Raw genomic sequence first — 19,376 nt, forward strand, 5'->3', positions numbered from 1 at the left:
TTGTAAAAATACATCTTTTAATAAACATCAAGTACAGTGCAGTTTTATCGAGGTTTTACATTGCAGTTTACAGCAAACATATTATCTATTATAGTGTATATTTATTTACAAGTAAAGTAAGCTCAGGGTTTTGTTTTCTCCCATGGTTGGATAAACCAGATCTGGTGGATCATACTACATTTAAGGTTTTCCAAACTTCTGTAAAAGGCCTTTAACATTAAGAGACTTGTAACAACAAAAAAAGATATCCCGCATCACAATGATAGACTGATGAATGCTCAAAAGTTATTAAAAAGAATGATAAATACTTGATTTCCTTTGATGGCTTTGAAGAATAGCTCCTGATAGCAAATCTGAAATATTAACGACAATAAGGGAAACAACTGTTTCTTTTGCCAAGTGAATCTATAATAAATACTAATTAGAGGCTACAGATTATGAAAAGAATCCGAAAGATTCTTACAGGAAAAGTTTAACATTTTATATACATGATCCCATGGACTAAAAATTGTCTAGAATATTAATGGCTGAGTCTGCTTTTAACATTGTTTATACAAAGAATGGTGGAACTCTTGACACTTTTGGACAACTTCAGTGAGAGAGGGGACAGAAATTAATTAGCAAAGGGGGAAATTAATATTAATCTCAAAATTCTACCTGCCGCTGTCTTGGAATGATCAAGACTCAGCTATATCTGAGAAGAATTAGAAGAACTGAAGGAAATCAGAAGCTATAGCTAAGAAAACCATAGTTTTGCGTGCTTTCAACTGATGGCATTTAAAAATTATACAACTGTATTTACTTGCTATATACATAAACTAGTGTTTGTAATTAGAAACAAAAGTACCATTTACATCCACAGAAGTACCAGAAGCATACTCAGATTTGCAAAAGAGGCACAATAATCTGTTAGCCATGCAACTAGCTGTCTGTGAATTTTGTAATGGGTAATAGAACAAAATCCCCATGAACATAGCACTAATGTGTAGCAAATTACATCAAATAAACAGCTCAAATTCGTAAGGGTAAACACCCAATATCCCTGAATTTCTAAGCATTCATCTCGGCGTTAACATGGTTTCCTCTAAATGTTACCCCATTAGAAGAGAGATTTTAAATATTCCTCCCTCTTTAATACATCGTCATACTTTCAGAGGTGAAAAGGGAACAATTTAATCTTTACCACTTTTGCCCATCCATTCTTATGAATCTGATATCACGTTATTACAGTGTCTAGGCTAATGTAGGTGCTCTAAAGGATCTAACAAACTGAATTTCTGGGTTCTAAATATTGCTGGTATTGTACAATAAGCCTGTCTGCCAGAAAGCCATGTCTCTGGGTGAAATATATTCCTAGATCAATGACTGAGAAGTGAAGACCAGCTGTCACTGAAGTCAGACTGTTCCCTAATTGTCAGACAACAGTTTGATCTTCTCTATTAAATTAAAATTTCTTAGTAGATGGGACCAGATCTCATTCTTTGCATGTATCCTCTATAGCACCTAGTAAAGTGTTGGGCAAAGATATATCCGCAAGGAAATAATCAGTGATGGGGGCAGGAACTGAATCAAGGGTGAATGCAGTCATGGTGAAGTCATGCCTCACTTCACCCATCACCCAAAAGGCAGTCACCAGAATGAATCTCTGATGTTGTCACTGAAGAACAGATGCTTGTCCCCTACCACTGTCTAAAGGAGAACTAACCACTCGGGCCTCTTTATTTCTTTCTCTTAGTCACTAAGAGATTATACGTGGGCATGAGTACCACTTGGTGGATGATATCTGGGGAAAAGTTTTTCTGCCTCAGAGGAAGCACCAATCCATTGCATGGCACACTTTAATAATACAACTTATAGAACTATTAACTTTTAAAATTATGTTAAATGTTATCCATACTAATAGATATTTTCAATGTTAGGTTTATTCTCTCTGACATCACTTAAAATACATTTTATTTTTAAACACAGGCATGAGGTAGAAGATAAGAACTCACAAAAGAAAGTCATCTTCAAAATACCGAACTCTATTCAATACATTTTGCCCCGAGAAAGAAGTAAGAAAAGTTACAGCCTAAGCTGGTAGACTGGCTACTGTTAAAATATTACCCTTACCTGAAAAAAAATTTTTATTTCGAAATTGCCCTTTTTTCCCAATTTAAGGTATTATAGCAAAAGGACAAAACACATTCTGAAATACTCATAAGGATCGCTTATAAGAGCTTCTCTTAGCAATCATTTTTTACTATGTTGCTCTAAATCACCTCAATTGAGACACAGGTCCTTTCCACCGAAATAACTGATCAGATATCAACCTGGAGGTTAAAAATCCTTCTAGCATTAAGAAGAGAAAAGGAATGATTCACATTTAAATATTGTACTTTTCATAAAAACTAGCAGCACTTCATCCTACTAAGACATACTAATTTGGCTTCACTGACTGTGATCAAAGGAAAATGTATATAGGTCCAAAATAGCTCCTTGCACAAGGGAAATGTGAGGCTACAAGTTTTCTTTAGCAACTATTTCCCCACTAGGTGCTGTGTGAAACTACCGGAATGTCGATTTCTATGGCAGAGAGGCGGGAGCGTGCTGAATAGGGCTGTGAATATGTATGCATACTGGGAGGATGGGAGTACAGTGGTTGCCAGAAAGGAGAAGGCAAAGATTTGCATGCACAGTACCAAATAAACAGTAGAAGGGAAGTCGTAAACAAGCCCCCAGCACTAGCAATAGTGACATACACTGCATAGTCAAACATAAAGACTGGCTCGAACTTCCTGTTCAGATGGATGTTATAAAAGATGACCCAGATGGATGGGGAGAGGCTCACAGTTCCCGCCAGGAAAAACAGCAGCCCGGCCACCAGATGGCAGCCGGCACTATTGACCAGACACTTGGCCAGTTTGATGTTGGGCACCGAGGACCTGAAGGCGGTGTTACACATTCCAATCAGGCAGAGCAGCAGGGCCCCCATTGCAATCAGGATGCTGAGGGGCAGGGCAAACTGGAGGACCCGCAGGTCCAGCTGGTCAACTGATGAGTACCAAGTAGTGTCGTACATCAGGCAGTCATTGCCCCCGTCGTACCGGGCACACTTCACCCACAGGCCTGTGTAAACAGTCAGGTTCTTCTCATTTCTGTTGAACGTGATCAGTCGTAATTTTCTCCAGTTGGGAAGCAGAGTCCCCGCAAAGAGGCCTGCTACCGAGGCGATTCCACACAGGAAGGAGAGGACCGTGGCTGCATGGACATCCCGACAGCCCATGGCAGGCAGGCTTGTGCAGTGCTGCCAGTCAGACTAGGGGGTGACACACAAGAGGACAAATCATGAGGGGACAATAGGAGAGCATGGTGCTGACTGGAAACACAACCAATGACATCAATGCAAACAGGGAAATTCTGTCCCTTGTCTCCCCTCCATGTACAATATGAATGTATATAAGCACACATGCATGTGACCTCAGAGCACAGTTGCACACACACACGATCGCTTACTACTGCCTGGGTCATATAGCAACTAAAGTCTTCACACATGAGTATTTTTCTACACAGTGAATCAGAGGAACAACCAAAAGAATTTCAGATTCTCTTAACGTCGCATCAGGAATTCTCTCAGTTGTCCAAAATCACTCATTCGACAACCACGTATCAAGCACTTTGATGTGTCAGACACTCAAATATATAGGGTCAAAGCACTCATCAACCGTCAACTACAAACAACACAAATTCGGCTTCAAATGCTCACGCAAATGTAAAATGAGACCAGCATAAAAGACAAAGGATAGGGAAAGAAGCACTACAGGGCAGCAGAGTGGCTGAAGGCAGACTCTGAGCCAGACTGCTTGGGTTCCAATCCACAATTACTCACTTACTAGCCAAGTGACCAAAGTCACCTTGGGTCAACAACAATACTTCTGTGTGCCTCATTTTCCTCATCTGTAAAATGGGAAAAGTAACTGTGCCTACCTCACAGGGTTTTCTAAGTATTCAATGAGTTAATATAATGTCGAATGCTTAAAGTTACATCTGGCGCCTTATAAGTGTGATGCAAGCGTTAACTACTTCTTAGCACTCAGTGATCAGCTCAGTGCCTGGCATCCTGGAGCAGTTCAAAGAACATCTGTTGAATAAACGTTAAATTTAAAAAAAGCAAACATCTCATTCCTATATACCAGGCATACCAGAAAATCACAAAACATAAATAGACTCCTCTCCAATGAGTTACTCAAACGAAAAAGAGAGAACAAAGGTCCCTGAAATTATTCTACTCATCTACTTCCTGACTGGTCCAAGATGACGGGCATGCATTTCAGGTTATTAAACTATTGGTTATTGGTTATTATACTAATATACTATGATTGGTTAGTCTACTATTACTGCTCATATAAAATGAACACAGAGATTTCTGAAGTAATGACAACCTATCTCTATTAATGCTATTATAAGGAAAAAGAAAAAAAGGAGCCAGGCCTTTCATCTCAAATTAAAAGGCTGTGTTCTTTTTCTGTATATGACAAATTATAAAAACCAGTATATTATTCAGCTTTATTTATTCAAGAGTTTGAAACTCACTCTCCAAACACCACTCAAATGTATTTTCTCTGCCTTCCATCATGCCTCCTATGAGACAACAGAACAGACTATTTTAATTTACTATATATTTAATGCAATCACATGAACTAGGAATAATTTTACTAGCAGAAAACATACACGTATGTGTACATACCTATACACACACACATATATATAAGTGTACAATATAAAAATCAGAGTTTAAGCACAAGTGACCATTTTTTAAAGTCCTCAAGTTAAGCATAACTAGTTCTAAGTTTCTCTGTTCTTAGTTTACTACTTGTTTATCATGTTGTCTTCTGTCAATATCACCAAAAGTAGTAATTGTTTAAGAAAATGTTATGGATGAAAATACTTCAAACAGAGGAATTATGGTCCTAATTTATTTTTTTCCTGCAAATTTTAAATGCTTAATTTTAGCAACCAACCGACCACCTTAGTCCAACAATGGAAACTCTGGTGCAAGTTTGAGGATGTTTACCCTGGAAAATGCCACTACTGTTGTCAGTCTCTAGAATCCAGCTTCCTGTTGGTTTCTGCTCATTCGCCTGTCCCCCCAGTATACTGTAAGTAACCTGCACAGTGCCTGGCACAAGAGTCATTTTAGGAATATGTGTATAAATAAATACTGGGCCCTGACCCAAGGCCACAGCAACTCACAAAGGTAGGCTATTAATGACGTAGAACTGGACAAGGAAGTAGCCATTACTAAGCAACCATTCATTCAACAGGTATTTACTGAGTATCTAGCACATGCTTTACACTGTTAGGCCCTAGAGGGACACTGAGGCCATTAAGATCTGGACCTTGCCCCAGTGTGTTAACAGTCAGACTGAGGGAAAAAATATGCTGTTTTATAAGAACTCAAAATGCTGATAATGAAAGAGATGTCTGATTATTACATATCAAGTGATTATTGTTAGGTATTAAGCAAAGTGACCCAATAAGATACCTGTTCATAAAAATGTATCATTCAGTGTTAGAGAAAAACTGAGCAATGAAAGAGAATGAAGATTTAATCAATGTTGTGAAGACGTAAGGAAAAAGGTTCCCCCAGTTTCTTTCAAAGCTTCAGAACACCTTCACATAACCCATACAAAGTCCTAACCCAATCACAATTCCTTCCTGCTTTCAGAGGTAGGGGACAAATACTTGGAGTATCAATGTAATTGAGATTTCTTCAATCAAGCTGCCCTGTACCCCTAATTCCTACAACGCAAATGAAATGAGAAACAAGATCAGTATGAATGACTTTGTTATTGATAAATAATTTCTGCAGTTCTTAGCCTACAGACTATCAAATGACACTAATAAACAGAGGTGGGTCAATAGTCAGTATCTATTTCAGTATCAAGTATGTTCAAATTTATCCTGCATCAAATCAATACAAGTGTTATATCAGTCCCCTGAACTTGTGTCTGCTGAAGTATTCTTAGCTCAGATCCCAGAGACTAACGAACAGTCCTATTTTATTTTATTTTTTATTTATTTATTTTTTTTGCGGTACACGGGCCTCTCACTGTCGTGGCCTCTCCCGTTACGGAGCACAGGCTCCAGACGCACAGGCTCAGCGGCCACAGCTCACGGGCCTAGCCGCTCCATGGCATGTGGGATCTTCCCAGACCGGGGCACAAACCCGTGTCCCCTGCATCAACAGGCGGACTCTCAACCACTGTGCCACCAGGGAAGCCCAACAGTCCAGCAAGTATTCCATGGCATTTCTCAGAAAGGAAATACTATTAACCTCTATTTAACTAAATTTCAGTCTCAGTGCTGGAATTAATGTCCTTGCTCTTTGTAACTTTCTTTGGCTGCTGTACTTTTTATACCCTGCTCTTAACTCCACATATGTATGATTTGATGGTAAGTAGCATATCTCACTAGAGGGATGAAGTAACAATTTTATAGGGACAGTTGGGAAAAGGAATATGTTTAGTGATTTAAACCTGAAAGATAATGCTGACTCTTAGAGCTATACCAATTAATTTCGAATCTGGTATAATTTTTTCAAATGCAAATCTGATCATTTCACTACATTTCTTACCATTCAATAGCTTCCTATTGAATAGCTTCCTCAGAATAAAGTTTTAAATCTTTCCCATAGTTTCCAAAGTTTTAAATCCCACCATTTGGTTCCTGCCAGATTCTCAATCTCCTTATTGTGTCATTCTCCCACCTTACATATTACAGTCTATGCAGCCATACTACTTTTCCTTTAACTTCTCAAATTTTGTTTTTCAATTTGGCTAAGGGCTTTTTCTCATGCTGTTTTTCCTCCTAGAACTTTCTTAATCCCATCCTATTCTTTGCTTACCTAACTCGTACTCATCTTTCTGGTTTCCAGGGAGTCTGACCCTAAACCTCCTCTCTCTTCCCGCACCCTTCACCTTCCGCCTGCCCCTAGTTACACCTTCGTACTTTTTCTTTGGTAGCAGTAATTATACTTATATTCCCTGTTCAGTGTTTATCTTCCTCACCAGACTGTAAATTTCAGGACAGAGAGCCTTCTGTTTTTTTCACTGTGTCCAACACTGGCACATAGATGGCACTCAATTATTTGTTGAATGAATGAACAAACAAACAAATGGAAGGTCCATGTGAGTATGGTCAGGACACAGAAAGTTAAAAATTTGCTCTAGGATCAGTTCCACTCAGTTCATTCAATCATACTCTGTGTGTTGAAGCCTTCAAACTGCTTCTAGAATGTGCCCCTGCTCTCCATTCTTTATTGGCCAAAGCCTCTCATTTTTAAAAATAAAGTTCATTTTCTTCCCCCAGAAACTTCCCAAGAAAGATGAGGCCATTCCCAGATATTTATATACAGTCTGTGCTTGTAGAAACACATATCTAAGTTTGGCAACACTGGTTCACTTCCACAGTGGTTAGAGATTCGATCAATTATGGCTCTGTTGATTCTCATGTTTTCAACTTAACAGGTATGTTACATACGGGATTTGCCCCTTGCCACTAAGACTGGTTCATATATCAAATTAATATTTGCTTATCAAAGTTAAACAATTTATTATATTTTTATTTCCTCTTTAAAATATTTTTCCCAATGAGGAAAAAAACATCTTTTTGCCATATGAAAACCCCTTATTAGCGACTGCAGCAAATGTGCAAGGCTAAGAACACAGTTTAACAATCTGAGGAGCACCCATGAACACTAGTTGAGCTGGGTTGTATATACAGATGTGTCAGCTTGCTGCTTCCATCTGGGAGGCAGCTTGGTATTGTAACCCAGGCAACCCCAAGACTCGTATGCCAGTCATAAACTACTATTTGCAAACTGGGAAAGTCACCTATGTCCTCTGCATCTTAAATTTCTCAAATGTCCCTCAAGGTAGCTGTGATTTCATAAATAGTAAAGCCCTTTGTAAAGCAGAATAGGGTCAGGAATTTAAGTCTGTAATGATTATTGGTAGGTTTATCTGAGAGCATTCTCTTTGAGAGTAGTTACTGACCAAATCAGACAAGAACTCTGTTCAAAACACGCACTTCACATTTGTCATCTAACTGTTCCACAATGACTTGCAGAGAAGTAGACGGATAAATTTTTGTACACAATTAAAGGTTATCAAAGATATTTCAAATAAAAATATTTTCAAAAGAATATCTTTCCTGTGGTTTGGAATAGAGTTCAAAGAAGTTTGGAGCAGGAATAGTGGCTAAGAGCTTAAAGAATTACCAGATCCACTATGATTATTATTATTATTATTTTTGGTACGCGGGCCTCTCACTGTTGTGGCCTCTCCCGTTGTGGAGCACAGGCTCCGGACGCGCAGGCTCAGCGGCCATGGCTCACGGGCCCAGCCGCTCTGCGGCATGTGGGATCTTCCCGGACTGGGGCACGAACCCGTGTCCCCTGCATCGGCAGGCGGACTCTCAACCACTGCGCCACCAGGGAAGCCCCAGATCCATTATTGTATTGTTTCAGGAACAATTCTAAGGAATAGCTACGTAAGAATACATCTGTGATAGCAGCTACATTAATCCTTGGTAGTAACACTAGCAGTCCCTTCTACCGTAATTCTACCGTAACTTGGGTTTTCTTAGAAACTGTAGATCATCAACATAGCACTTGCAATGGAGGTCTGTCCTATAACTTTATTTTGTTAAACAAGAGAAAAAAGTGTCATCTGATATATAGTAGCAAAAGGAAGAGATATAATCAAGGAATGTACTTACTCTTTGAGGTACTTGATAGTTCTAAAACTTTAATCAACTTAGAAGAAATATATGCACATCTGAACACACAGCACAGATGATCTGGACCTAAAGAAATAGGAAAAGTACTTCAGATTAAAATGGTACTAGTTTAAAAACTCAATTTGAATTCACAGAGCATTAGGAGAAATAATTAGCAATCATCTGAAACCAATGAAATCTTAAACCAAAAAAGGTGGTCAATGAGTTTAAAAAAAGGCAGTTTATTCTTAAATTCACACAATATCTATATGTGAGATACAGAAGAAAAAATTAACCCTCATTTTCTGATTCGAGAAGATAGGAAAAATGAGGATAAAAGTCACTTTACTAACCTGGAAATAGATGATCAATATTTAATGAATTTTTTAGATCCTTTCATGACTATAGTGAAAGAATGGAGGGCCAATGAAACACTGTGTGATTAGTTGTCTTGGCATAAAAGACATTCATGATGTTTTTTTTTTTTTTGTGGTACGTGGGCCTCTCACTGTTGTGGCCTCTCCCGTTGCGGAGCACAGGCTCCGGACGCGCAGGCTCAGCGGCCATGGCTCACGGGCCCAGCTGCTCCGCGGGATGTGGGATCTTCCCGGACCGGGGCACGAACCCGTGTCCCCTGCATCGGCAGGCGGACTCTCAACCACTGCGCCACCAGGGAAGCCCCCATGATGTTTCTTTAATACCTTTAAAAAGGATACTGACAACAAAACTAGTCCAACCTGATTCGCACTGTGCCTACTAAGATTTGCATCTAGAATGTTTTTTTGAGTTTATAGCTCCACCAATAGCTCAACCCGCCATTTAAACGTTTCCATATATCTTTCTTAAGCATCAACAACTTCATCTTCAAATACTATTTACCTCAAATAGGAGGATGAGAAGGAAAACTTGTAAACACCTGAAAACTTCCTGGGTTAAGGCTGTATCACTAGCCCTACTACGCTCACTAAGTAGAATGATGTTCCCAAGAGTCTGCACAGAAGTGATTTCAATCAGGGGTTTTTTTTGCTTTTGTTTTTGTTCTTCTCTTTTCCAGATGTATGTCTGGGTTGGTTTCAAGCACAACTGCTCAATCCAAAGTTAAGTGAAATCATTTTTACAATAGAAAACACACAACAGGATCTCTGAGCAATCATTTTTAAGTGGGGTCACCAAGTCTGGCTTTCTAATGTCATGACTAGCCTCTTGCAAAGCCTGTAACACAGAACTTGGGCTTCAGAGGAAAGCAAATCAAGCTTCCAGAGAAGCCTCCCCACCCCCACACCCTCCTCTCACTCCCTTTGAGCTGTGTCCTCAGGAGCACCAGAGCGAGCAGAAAAAAAGAGAGAGAAAAAAAAAGAGCTTTCCAGGTTAGAACCAATGGAAAGAGACCGCAACAGTGACCATGAACGCTCTCAGAAAAACCCATCTCTGCAACACTGAGTGGGTTGAACAGTGAACAGGTCATCATTACACAACCAGCATGAGCTGCTGATTCAAAAATAGCAACCTGCGGCTCCACAACGCACACCCGGCCAGGCAAGTCCCAAGCCCCTGGCTGCCCCGACCAGACACCTAGACATTTTCATACTCCTGGGTCCAAAATAATTTTTTAGAGCTCTACCAAATACCTCCTCACTCAGTGTTCACGTCCGCAAATGTGGTCAGCATTTTTCAAGGCTAAATGACTCCCGTCGTTTAAGCAACCTTACACAAAATCCTCAGCTACTTATGCAAAAGACCCAGAAATTGGAACATTCTTGACCGGACCTACCTGTTTCTCACATCCAGAGCATTTTACCCGCCCACACTGAGGAAGCTCTTAGAACGTCTACCTCTCCGCGTCCCAGGAAGTGCGTTCCCAGTGAGCCACACCGGAGGCTTCTGGGACTCGTAGTCAGGTTCCCTAAACCAGCATGTCCTGGATGACTGGGAGACTACAGTTCCCAAAATCCACTGGGCCGGCAGTCCCAGGCAATATCCTGGGACCACCTCCGGCCCTCTGCTCCGCTTCCCACCTCCACCATTCCTCTAGCACCTTCAGTTCCGTCCAGATTTGTGTTACAGGTCTAAAGAACAGTTAAAGGAAACAAAACTAAAAATAGTTTTGAGTTGGGTCCCCAAGTAAATATTTCCCACTAAATGATTTATTTACCACTTTCAGTGGGAAAGGGGGAGGGAGGGTCAGAGTGTTTTTTTGTTTTTGTATCATTTTTTTTTCCACCTGCTGTTTCTCAAGTAACTTTAATTCAAAACAATCAATATGCCATTGAGGCATATTTGGAGGTGGCCTTGCCCTGGGCAGATGCTGAAGTGTCATGATCACACATACACATAAATGGAGATAAAGTAAATGTAAATATTGATAATCGTTAAATCTAGAGAGAGTAAGTATACGGGTGTTCATTGTACTATTCAAATTCTCTGTACCTTCGAACATTTTCAAAATAAAAAGTTTGAGAGAAAGCATCATAGTTTTAAATGAAAGTAAAGGATGGCATCCATCCCTATCCCACTCTGCCGCTGTATGACCTTGGGCAAGTTAAATAACCTCTTTGTAGCTCAGGATCTCATCTGTATTAATAATGTATTTATATCAGAAACTATGGTGAGGATTAAATGAGTTACTATACATAGACAGTATACGTGTCTAACACACAATAAGGACTTTACATATTTGCTATTTCCATTTGACATTTTTGTGTTGCTCTAGTAACGGGGCTATGTGTTAGTAATGAAAAAGGCTACTATCTCTGCACTGCTACCACTTTCTCATCTTCCATACTGCTTCAGAGGATGTAAGGTGATTTAAGGCCAGAAGCAATCCGATCCCAAAGCCAGACCTAGAGATGTAACAATGAGAAAGAGGGACAGCATTGGGTGGTAAAAGGATCTCTGGGTACAAAAAGGCTCTGGGCTCCAGGCCAGCTCTGGCAATAGCAGATGGATGATGACGGTATGACACAGGATTCTTTGCTCTGAACTTCAGTTCTCTAATCTATAAAACTGAATTGAATCAAATAACTGTGTACAAAATCATTTTATAATTTATTTCCCAGTCATCGATGACTACCTTGTTAGCAGACTTTAGCTGAGATGTATATGTAGTTGATAATATGTTTTTTTAAAGCTATAAAAGGAAGGGAAGACAACCCTATTTTTAGACTTATTGATCAAGTTCAGGTCTCTGTTTAGCCTGCCTTTGGTATGGAAAAGATGAAGTGAAATACTTACATGCCCTAGTGGGACTAGAATGTTGGAATATCATTCTCAGAAGTACTTTAGGTAAGACTTTGAGCAATTAACAATCCTGGCTTCCAAGTTCACTGCAATACACCGTTCATCTCCAAAATTCTACGAAGATTCTCATTTATTCTATTAGTTTCCTATTGCTGCTTCAACAAATTACCACAAACTCAGTGGCTTATAAAACACCACAAATTTATTATCTTACAGTTCTGGAGGTCAGAAATCTGACAGGGTCTCCCTGGGCTAGAATCAAGGTATCAGCTGTGTTTTTTTCTGGAAGCAAGAGCTGTGTTTTTTCTGGAAGCTCCAGGGAAATCTCCTTTTCCTTCTACTTCTCCAGTTCCTGAGGACACCTTCATTCCTTAGCTTGTGGCCCCCTTCCATCTTCAAACCCAGCAATACTGGTTGAGTCTTTCAACATCTAAATCATTTCACCCTACATTCTTCTGCCTCCCTCTTGTAGCTTTTAAGAACGCTTGTGATTAAAATTGACCCACCTGGACTACCCAGGATAATTTTTCTATTTTATGGTCATCTGACTTGCAACCTTAATTCTGTAGCAGAGCATTTTCAGATTCCAGAGAGGAGAAGGAGGACATCTTTAGGGGACTATTATTCTGCCTACTACAGTCACTAATAACCTCTTTCTGCTTGAATTCAAAGGCTTCTTTTTGGTCCTAATTCTCTTCCACCGGCTTCAGGTCCACATTACACAATTCAGACCACCTTTTTTCCCTAAACTTTTCTTTCTTGGATATGGAAACATCAACATTTCTACCTTTCTTCTAGTTTATCTGATTAATTCACTGTCCACCAGCTGCTTTCACTTCTTCACATAAAGATATTTTAACAGTTTCCTTATATTATCAATTAAAAAAATAATAGATAACACTGAATATATACCAAGCACTTTTTCATTTAATTACCATAACCTCATATTAATGACAAAGAAATTGAGATGCAGAAAGGTTAAATAATTTGCCCAAAGTCAAGAAGTGGTTAAGTGGTAGATCTTCCTAAAAGATGCCTGTCACTATTCAGAATTCTCCAGACCCAGGACAGTTTCCTATTTTTGGATTTCTGCCTCTAAGATCTTACTTAAATCTAACTGCTCATTGAAGCTATTCCTGAACTTGAAATGACCTCATACTATCCTCTTTGCTCACTCAAATCCTACCTACCTCCCCGCTGCTCTGAATATTTGTATCTTCACTAAACTACATAGTAAACTACACAGTTCAACCTCAAATTGTAAATTAACTTGCACACACTGTTCCTTTTCCATGTTAGTCATATCTCACCATAGTATTTCTCCAACTCCATGACTGAAATTCAGCAAACTTAGGTTAATGAAAAAACCCATAAACTTGTTTTTAGACGAAACTGTCAAATAAAAGTAATAGATAACATTATAATTGGGAAGTTGGCAAGTATAGTTGGGAAGTAAATTTATACTATTAGTTGGGAAGTGTAGAAAGAAAAGAAGGGAAGCATTGTGGGTTGAATATGTCCCTCAAAAATTCATCTACTGAGGTCTTAACTCCCTCAGCATACATCAGGATATAACGTTATTTGGAGATAGGGTCTTTACAGAGGTAATCAAGTTAAAAAGAGGTCCTTAGTATTAGCCTTAATCCAATATGACTGGTTTCCCTAGGAAGAGGGGAAATCTGAAGACAACCTCGCACACAGAATGCCATGCAAAGATGAAGGCAGAAATTGGGGTGATGCTTCTATAGGCCAAGGAATGCCAAAGATTGCCAGCTAACCACTACATGCTAGGTGAATGGCATGGAAGATTCTCTTTCCACAGCTCTCTGAAGGAATTAACCCTGTTGGCACCTTTATCTCCAACTTCCAGCTTCTAGAACTGGAAGAGACAGAAGATTTCTGCTGTTTAAGTCCTCAGTTTGTGGTACTTTGTTATGGCAGCCTTAGCAAGCTAATACAGGAAATAAGGGAAGAAGGTTCTGGATAAATCAAGCAGTGAGATGTCACTTTAAAAATTGTTAGGCGAGCGAGCAAGGGCACCTGTTTCTTGTTTTCGGTTCCTCGTGCTGCATGCAGCACACAGAATGAGCTCGCCCCCCTTGCTTGAAAAAAAAAACTGTTAGGAATGTGTCGTCTACTATAACATAGCTAGGATGACAGCACTTGTTCCTGATCTTTAATAAAGTTACTAGTGAAGAGGGGAGGGAGCCGGAAGGGGACGGGACTGTACAACAGAATTGGCTTAAAGTACAATAACTGAAGGCTTTTTCCTGGAATCGCTTGCAGGTGTTTTAAATCTTTTGTCTTTTAACATGCCTATTACCCCTCCTCCCACCACCACTATTTTTTGTATGGATTTTTTTTTTAACATCTTTATTGGAGTATAATTGCTTTACAATGGTGTGTTAGTTTCTGCTTTATGGGAAGCCCATATACCCCATTTTTAAAGAGAAACCTGTATGTTAAACATTTGATGAACGTGTTACAAATTTGGGATTATGACATTGATGGTTCTTTTGTGAGTTTTCTGGTTCATATTTTTATAGGAAAGGCCATGTGTGCTCAGTATTGTTCTTACTATTTCTCTTGACCCTGGGAGTAGTACCAGTTCACAGAAAGATTTGTTTTTGAAGCTGAGGCTCAATTATTATGCAGTACTCTTATTTCCCTCCATTAGGATTTGGTTGACCAGGGGCTTTTATTTACTCTATCATTTAATCATGCTTCAAATCCATCCAAAGCCATAAGCTTTTACTCAATGTCTGCTCTTGCTTTAAGATATTTTCAATCTCCCTCAATTTGTAGCACACCATAAACAAATAACACTGAAGGTATGTTTTAGCTTTATAATCATATCCTTTTTCTTAATATAAGAATATTACACCATGGCCTTTCTAAAGCCTTTTATATAGAAATAATACCAATAACAATGTTTGACAACAAATCAGAAAATGAAGGCACTGGTCAGAAGATACTGACAATTTCAGAAAAATATATTGAAATATGTGCCATGAACAAAGGAAGCTCTTGTCCTTTGCTTTCAACTTTCAATGCACTCAGAGTTTACAAAATAAATAGGAAAAAACTGCCTTGCTATATTTGCTCCAGAATTAGCTGTAATATAAATTGCATATCCTGTTCTTCAACTTCCAAGTATTTCAAAGGAAAGGACATGATTCAGGTAACACCTATGCTTCACATAGCTTGGTATCTGGGTACCCCAAAAGATTTCATTTCTATTATGAACACGTTAATAATATACACAAAGGAGATTACTTCCTTTGAAGTCTTCCAAATACCCAACAACTATTAATTAAGCAACTGTCTTACAATGAGAAACAGAAAAAAAATTTTTTAAATTAGGACACCCTAAAATTAGTGGTTATAGTCAGAAAAAGTAGTTGAAATTGCCGCTGGCTTCTCATCCAACTGAGGCAATGAGCCCATCTTTTACTCCTAAGTTATCCACAAGGAAATACTCCAACTTTCCAACATACATACTTTTCTTTCTCCTTTTCTCATTTCTATTACGTATTTGATTTTGCTTTTCCTTCAGCTGACTTGTGACACTCAAGCTAAAAAGCTAAAAAGAGTCCTCTGATACTTTCCCTGTACTTGCTACCTCCAATCACAAAACAGGAAATAAATAGAACACTTCCCTGAAATATCTCTTTAAGAAAAAAAAATAGATATTTTTCATTATTAAACTCTGCAGTAAAGATTGTAGCATGTTGTCTGCCAATATTTATCAACTATATTTACCTCTTAATTCCCAAGGTATATAAACTTTTGTAAGGCAAATACTTTTTTGTAATTATAAAATATTTTCGATCACAAAAAGGTTAAAAAAAAACCCAAAACACTCATGTACCTACCATCCAACTTAACAATTTGGACTTCAAAGTAAAGTTGCCATATTTTTGAAATTGTCTTTTGTATAAAGTTTACCAATTTATATTATTCCTCATTTTCATTTTCATTTTGTTTTTTAAGCTATAACTTGTAAGTATACTTCTATGCTGTTGCTTTGAAACTTTTTTTTTTTTTTTTTTTTTTTTTTGGCGGTACGCGGGCCTGTCACTGTTGTGGCCTCTCCCGTTGCAGAGCACAGGCTCCGGACGCGCAGGCTCAGTGGCCATGGCTCACGGGCCCAGCCGCTCCGCAGCATGTGGGATCTTCCCGGACCAGGGCACGAACCCGTGTCCTCTGCATAGGCAGGCGGACTCTCAACCACTGCGCCACCAGGGAAACCCTGAAACATTATTTTTAATGTACCTTAATGGTATTACAAATTTCTTGATGGAACTTAACTTTGTTAACTGAATATTTTATCTGAACTTTGCAAAAACCCTGTGAAACTACTTGGAAAATACATCACATCTTTGTGTACTTTTAGCAAGAAAAACAAATCTGTAGCTTTCATTAACTTTCTCTGACCTCTATCCTCACAAGGCAAATGAACACTGAGCTAAAAGAAAACATAACTTTACAGGAAAACTAACTGGATAAATCCTGAAATAAAACACCCTTGACCTAATTTTACCCATTATGAAAGCAGATTTTCCCCCTTGATTATATAATACATGTTTACCACTTAAAAGAAAACATTTATTTTACAAAAAGGTCATTTCGCTATGATAAATAATATGGATATATATTACAAAAAGAACAATAGGTTTCTGAAATTTTTTTTTTCATAGGTGAAATCTTCAGAGCACAGATCCAACCTCACAGTTGGATACTTGACAGTGTCTGGTAGCATAAATTTGTAATTTATGATGGTAAATGACTCTGAAATAGCAAGCTCTGCAAGAATGACTGGGACTTGGTAAAAATTTGTTAAACACAGTGTATTGATACCCTGGCCATTCAGTACTATAACAATTAAGGATACAATTAAGGATTCAGTACTACAACAATACTTTTTAACAAAAAAGTATTAAGGACAAAATAAATGACAGTTAAAATATTTATTTCAAAATAAATCTTTACGTGTTTAAAATTTATTTTTTATAAAATAAAAAAGGAATTCAGATTTTCTTCTTTCATTTAGAATAAAAATCAACTATCAGAAAAAGGTACATAGAGTACACTTTTGGTAAGAAGAAAATACAAATAATGGAACATTTTAGTGAGTTACATAAAATGTTTCAGTTAGTTGTGGAGTAGTAACCTGGGCAATACAGACACAACAAATAAGCTACAATTCCTCTTAGTCCTCAACACACATCTACTATCCTTTGCCACAGCAAAAAATAAGATTATGGTGTCAGAACTTCAGAAATTCACCTGATCAAATTGTCATCACACTGCTACTTGTTCATACTTAGGAAATAACAGAAGTGAAAAAGAGAAAAATGACACTCAAGTTATAAATGTAAAACATACCCAATATGAAACATGGTCACTATGATCAGTAAAGATGTTCAAATTCCAAATGCTTTCCTCACTCTTACTCCTTTGCTGTAAAGTGCTCTAATCCCATGCAGCTTCTGATGTTGAACGTGAGATCCATGAGGGCAGCAGGTCCTGTCTATTCTCCTTAACACTGTACATGCAGCACCCCGCACAGTGCCTGGCACAGGGGAGACACTCAATAAATAGCCGTGCAATGAAAAGAAACACAAGAAAAGCCAGTGATCTGGGGACTGGGATGGGAGGTGGGAGTGGGGAATAGAAAACAGAACAAATAAAAGTGAAATAACAATTGTAAGAAGTCACTCACATTGTCATATCAGAAGAGATTTAAGTAGAATGATAGTGCCATTTTTATTTAATACTTACAACCACATGTTAAGGCTTCACTTAGCCTTAAATTCCAAGACAATTCCTAATAGTTTAAAAGTAGCACTGAAGAATAATTTTTAGAAGCTCATTAACTTGCTACTATTTTGTAAAAACCAAAAAACCTTGGAAAGTCTTATATAATGAACTCATTTAGGCAAAAAGATATATGCATTAAAAAATTCTGCAAGAACATGTGGTTTTCTCTGAGAACTGGAGAGCCTGATGCAGAAAGATGGGAACTTTTCTTTTTTACTTTATATGCTTTTGCACTGTTTAAATTTTATTTTATTTTACAATTAACATGTATATTTTATAATAAAATGCATTAAGAGAAAATGTATAATATGTAAGTATTTTTGAAAGTCAGGCAGAAATTTAGAAATTATAATCTCCTGAGAATATACTGATGATGGATAATACTGTTTAATATTGTACTTCCTATTTATTCTCCTTACTAAAATATGAAAGTATACAGTGAAACGACTAGGACACAATAAAATGAGACATACATCAGTGTGTCCAAAGCAAGAAAAAAACACTCTTATACTTGGGGCTTCCCTGGTGGCGCAGTGGTTGAGAGTCTGCCTGCTGATGCAGGGGACATGGGTTCGTGCCCAGGTCCGGGAAGATCCCACATGCCACGGAGCAGCTGGGCCCATGAGCCATGGCCGCTGAGCCTGCGCATCTGGAGCCTGTGCTCCGCAACGGGAGAGGCTACAACAGTGAGAGGCCCGCATACCACAAAAAAAAAAAAAAAAATACTCTTATACTTAAGAAAGAAAAATTTCCAAAAGCTGAAATCGCAAAGATCTATCTACTGATTATCAATGGTCTTTATTATCACTGAATATGTTCAAATTTAGGGTTTGAGGTTTTCCAAAAAAGAGAACTATTATATATTTAGTAGAACCAGGTACATGACAGACTTAAAGACAAACAAACAAAACCTAGTTGCTCATAAGGAATCCTTTATATAATTAAAAAAATGATCTCACTAGAGACATACGTACAGGAGTATTATAGGATTTTATTACAGGTGAATTGGCCATAAAATTATAAACTGTCATTTTTAACCCTCAGTTACTTTTTTTTTTTCCAGTTACTTTTTTTTTTACTGTTGATAGACTTAAGTACAAAACATCTTTAAAAAGTATGGTTTTTGAATGATGGCATATACACCAGGTTAGTAACAACTAACCTTCTAAAAAGTATGTCTGTGTAAAAGCTTCCAAATGAATGCAATTTCAATATCACTTTTAACAGATTCAAGTTATATCTATTCTGGCACTAGTAACAGCATTCTTTGATGGTAGCTCACTATAAGATATTGTATTGGAAATACGTAAATTAAGCAACTGCTTCTTATGATATGCATCATTTTCCTGGTTGGTGTGTTCATCCAGAGATTTCCTTATACAGTTCTTTAGTTCACCAATTCCTTCTCCAGTAACTGCAGAGATGGGGATGATGTGTTGGAACTCCACGGTCCTCTCTGGAATCATGGTTTTTTCAAATAAATGCAAAAAATCTGAAACAAAGAACACAAAACTAGGCTGATTTTCACTGTCTCTGAAAGTAAGTCAAAACTATGC

At 38.1% G+C, this 19,376-nt stretch overlaps 2 protein-coding genes across 4 annotated transcripts in view; both read right to left on the reverse strand.

Moving 5' to 3' along the window:
* Positions 1-17,521, reverse strand: CLDN12 (claudin 12). Of its 2 annotated transcripts, none has more exons than XM_019926898.3 (3): positions 17,386-17,521; positions 8,761-8,847; positions 1-3,298 (listed from the first exon to the last, which is right to left on the reverse strand). In XM_019926898.3, exon 3 carries the CDS (start codon positions 3,263-3,265, stop codon positions 2,531-2,533), a length of 735 nt encoding a protein of 244 aa, XP_019782457.1. In that variant the 5' UTR covers positions 3,266-3,298; positions 8,761-8,847; positions 17,386-17,521; the 3' UTR covers positions 1-2,530. The 2 variants fall into 2 exon arrangements, with proteins under 2 accessions (XP_019782457.1, XP_004318185.1); XM_004318137.4 differs by lacking the exon at positions 17,386-17,521 and adding an exon at positions 10,532-10,681.
* The window catches only part of GTPBP10 (GTP binding protein 10), a 21,755-nt gene continuing 19,331 nt past the window's right edge, over positions 16,953-19,376 (reverse strand). For both annotated transcript variants that reach the window (XM_019926876.3, XM_019926886.3), the window contains exon 10: positions 16,953-19,312. In XM_019926876.3, the coding sequence (XP_019782435.1) occupies positions 19,050-19,312 (263 nt within the window). In that variant the 3' untranslated portion in view covers positions 16,953-19,049. The remainder of the gene's footprint in view (positions 19,313-19,376) is intronic.

This window comes from Tursiops truncatus, chromosome 9 (genome assembly GCF_011762595.2).
Source record: "Tursiops truncatus isolate mTurTru1 chromosome 9, mTurTru1.mat.Y, whole genome shotgun sequence".
In the NCBI taxonomy this organism is placed as follows: domain Eukaryota; kingdom Metazoa; phylum Chordata; class Mammalia; order Artiodactyla; family Delphinidae; genus Tursiops; species Tursiops truncatus.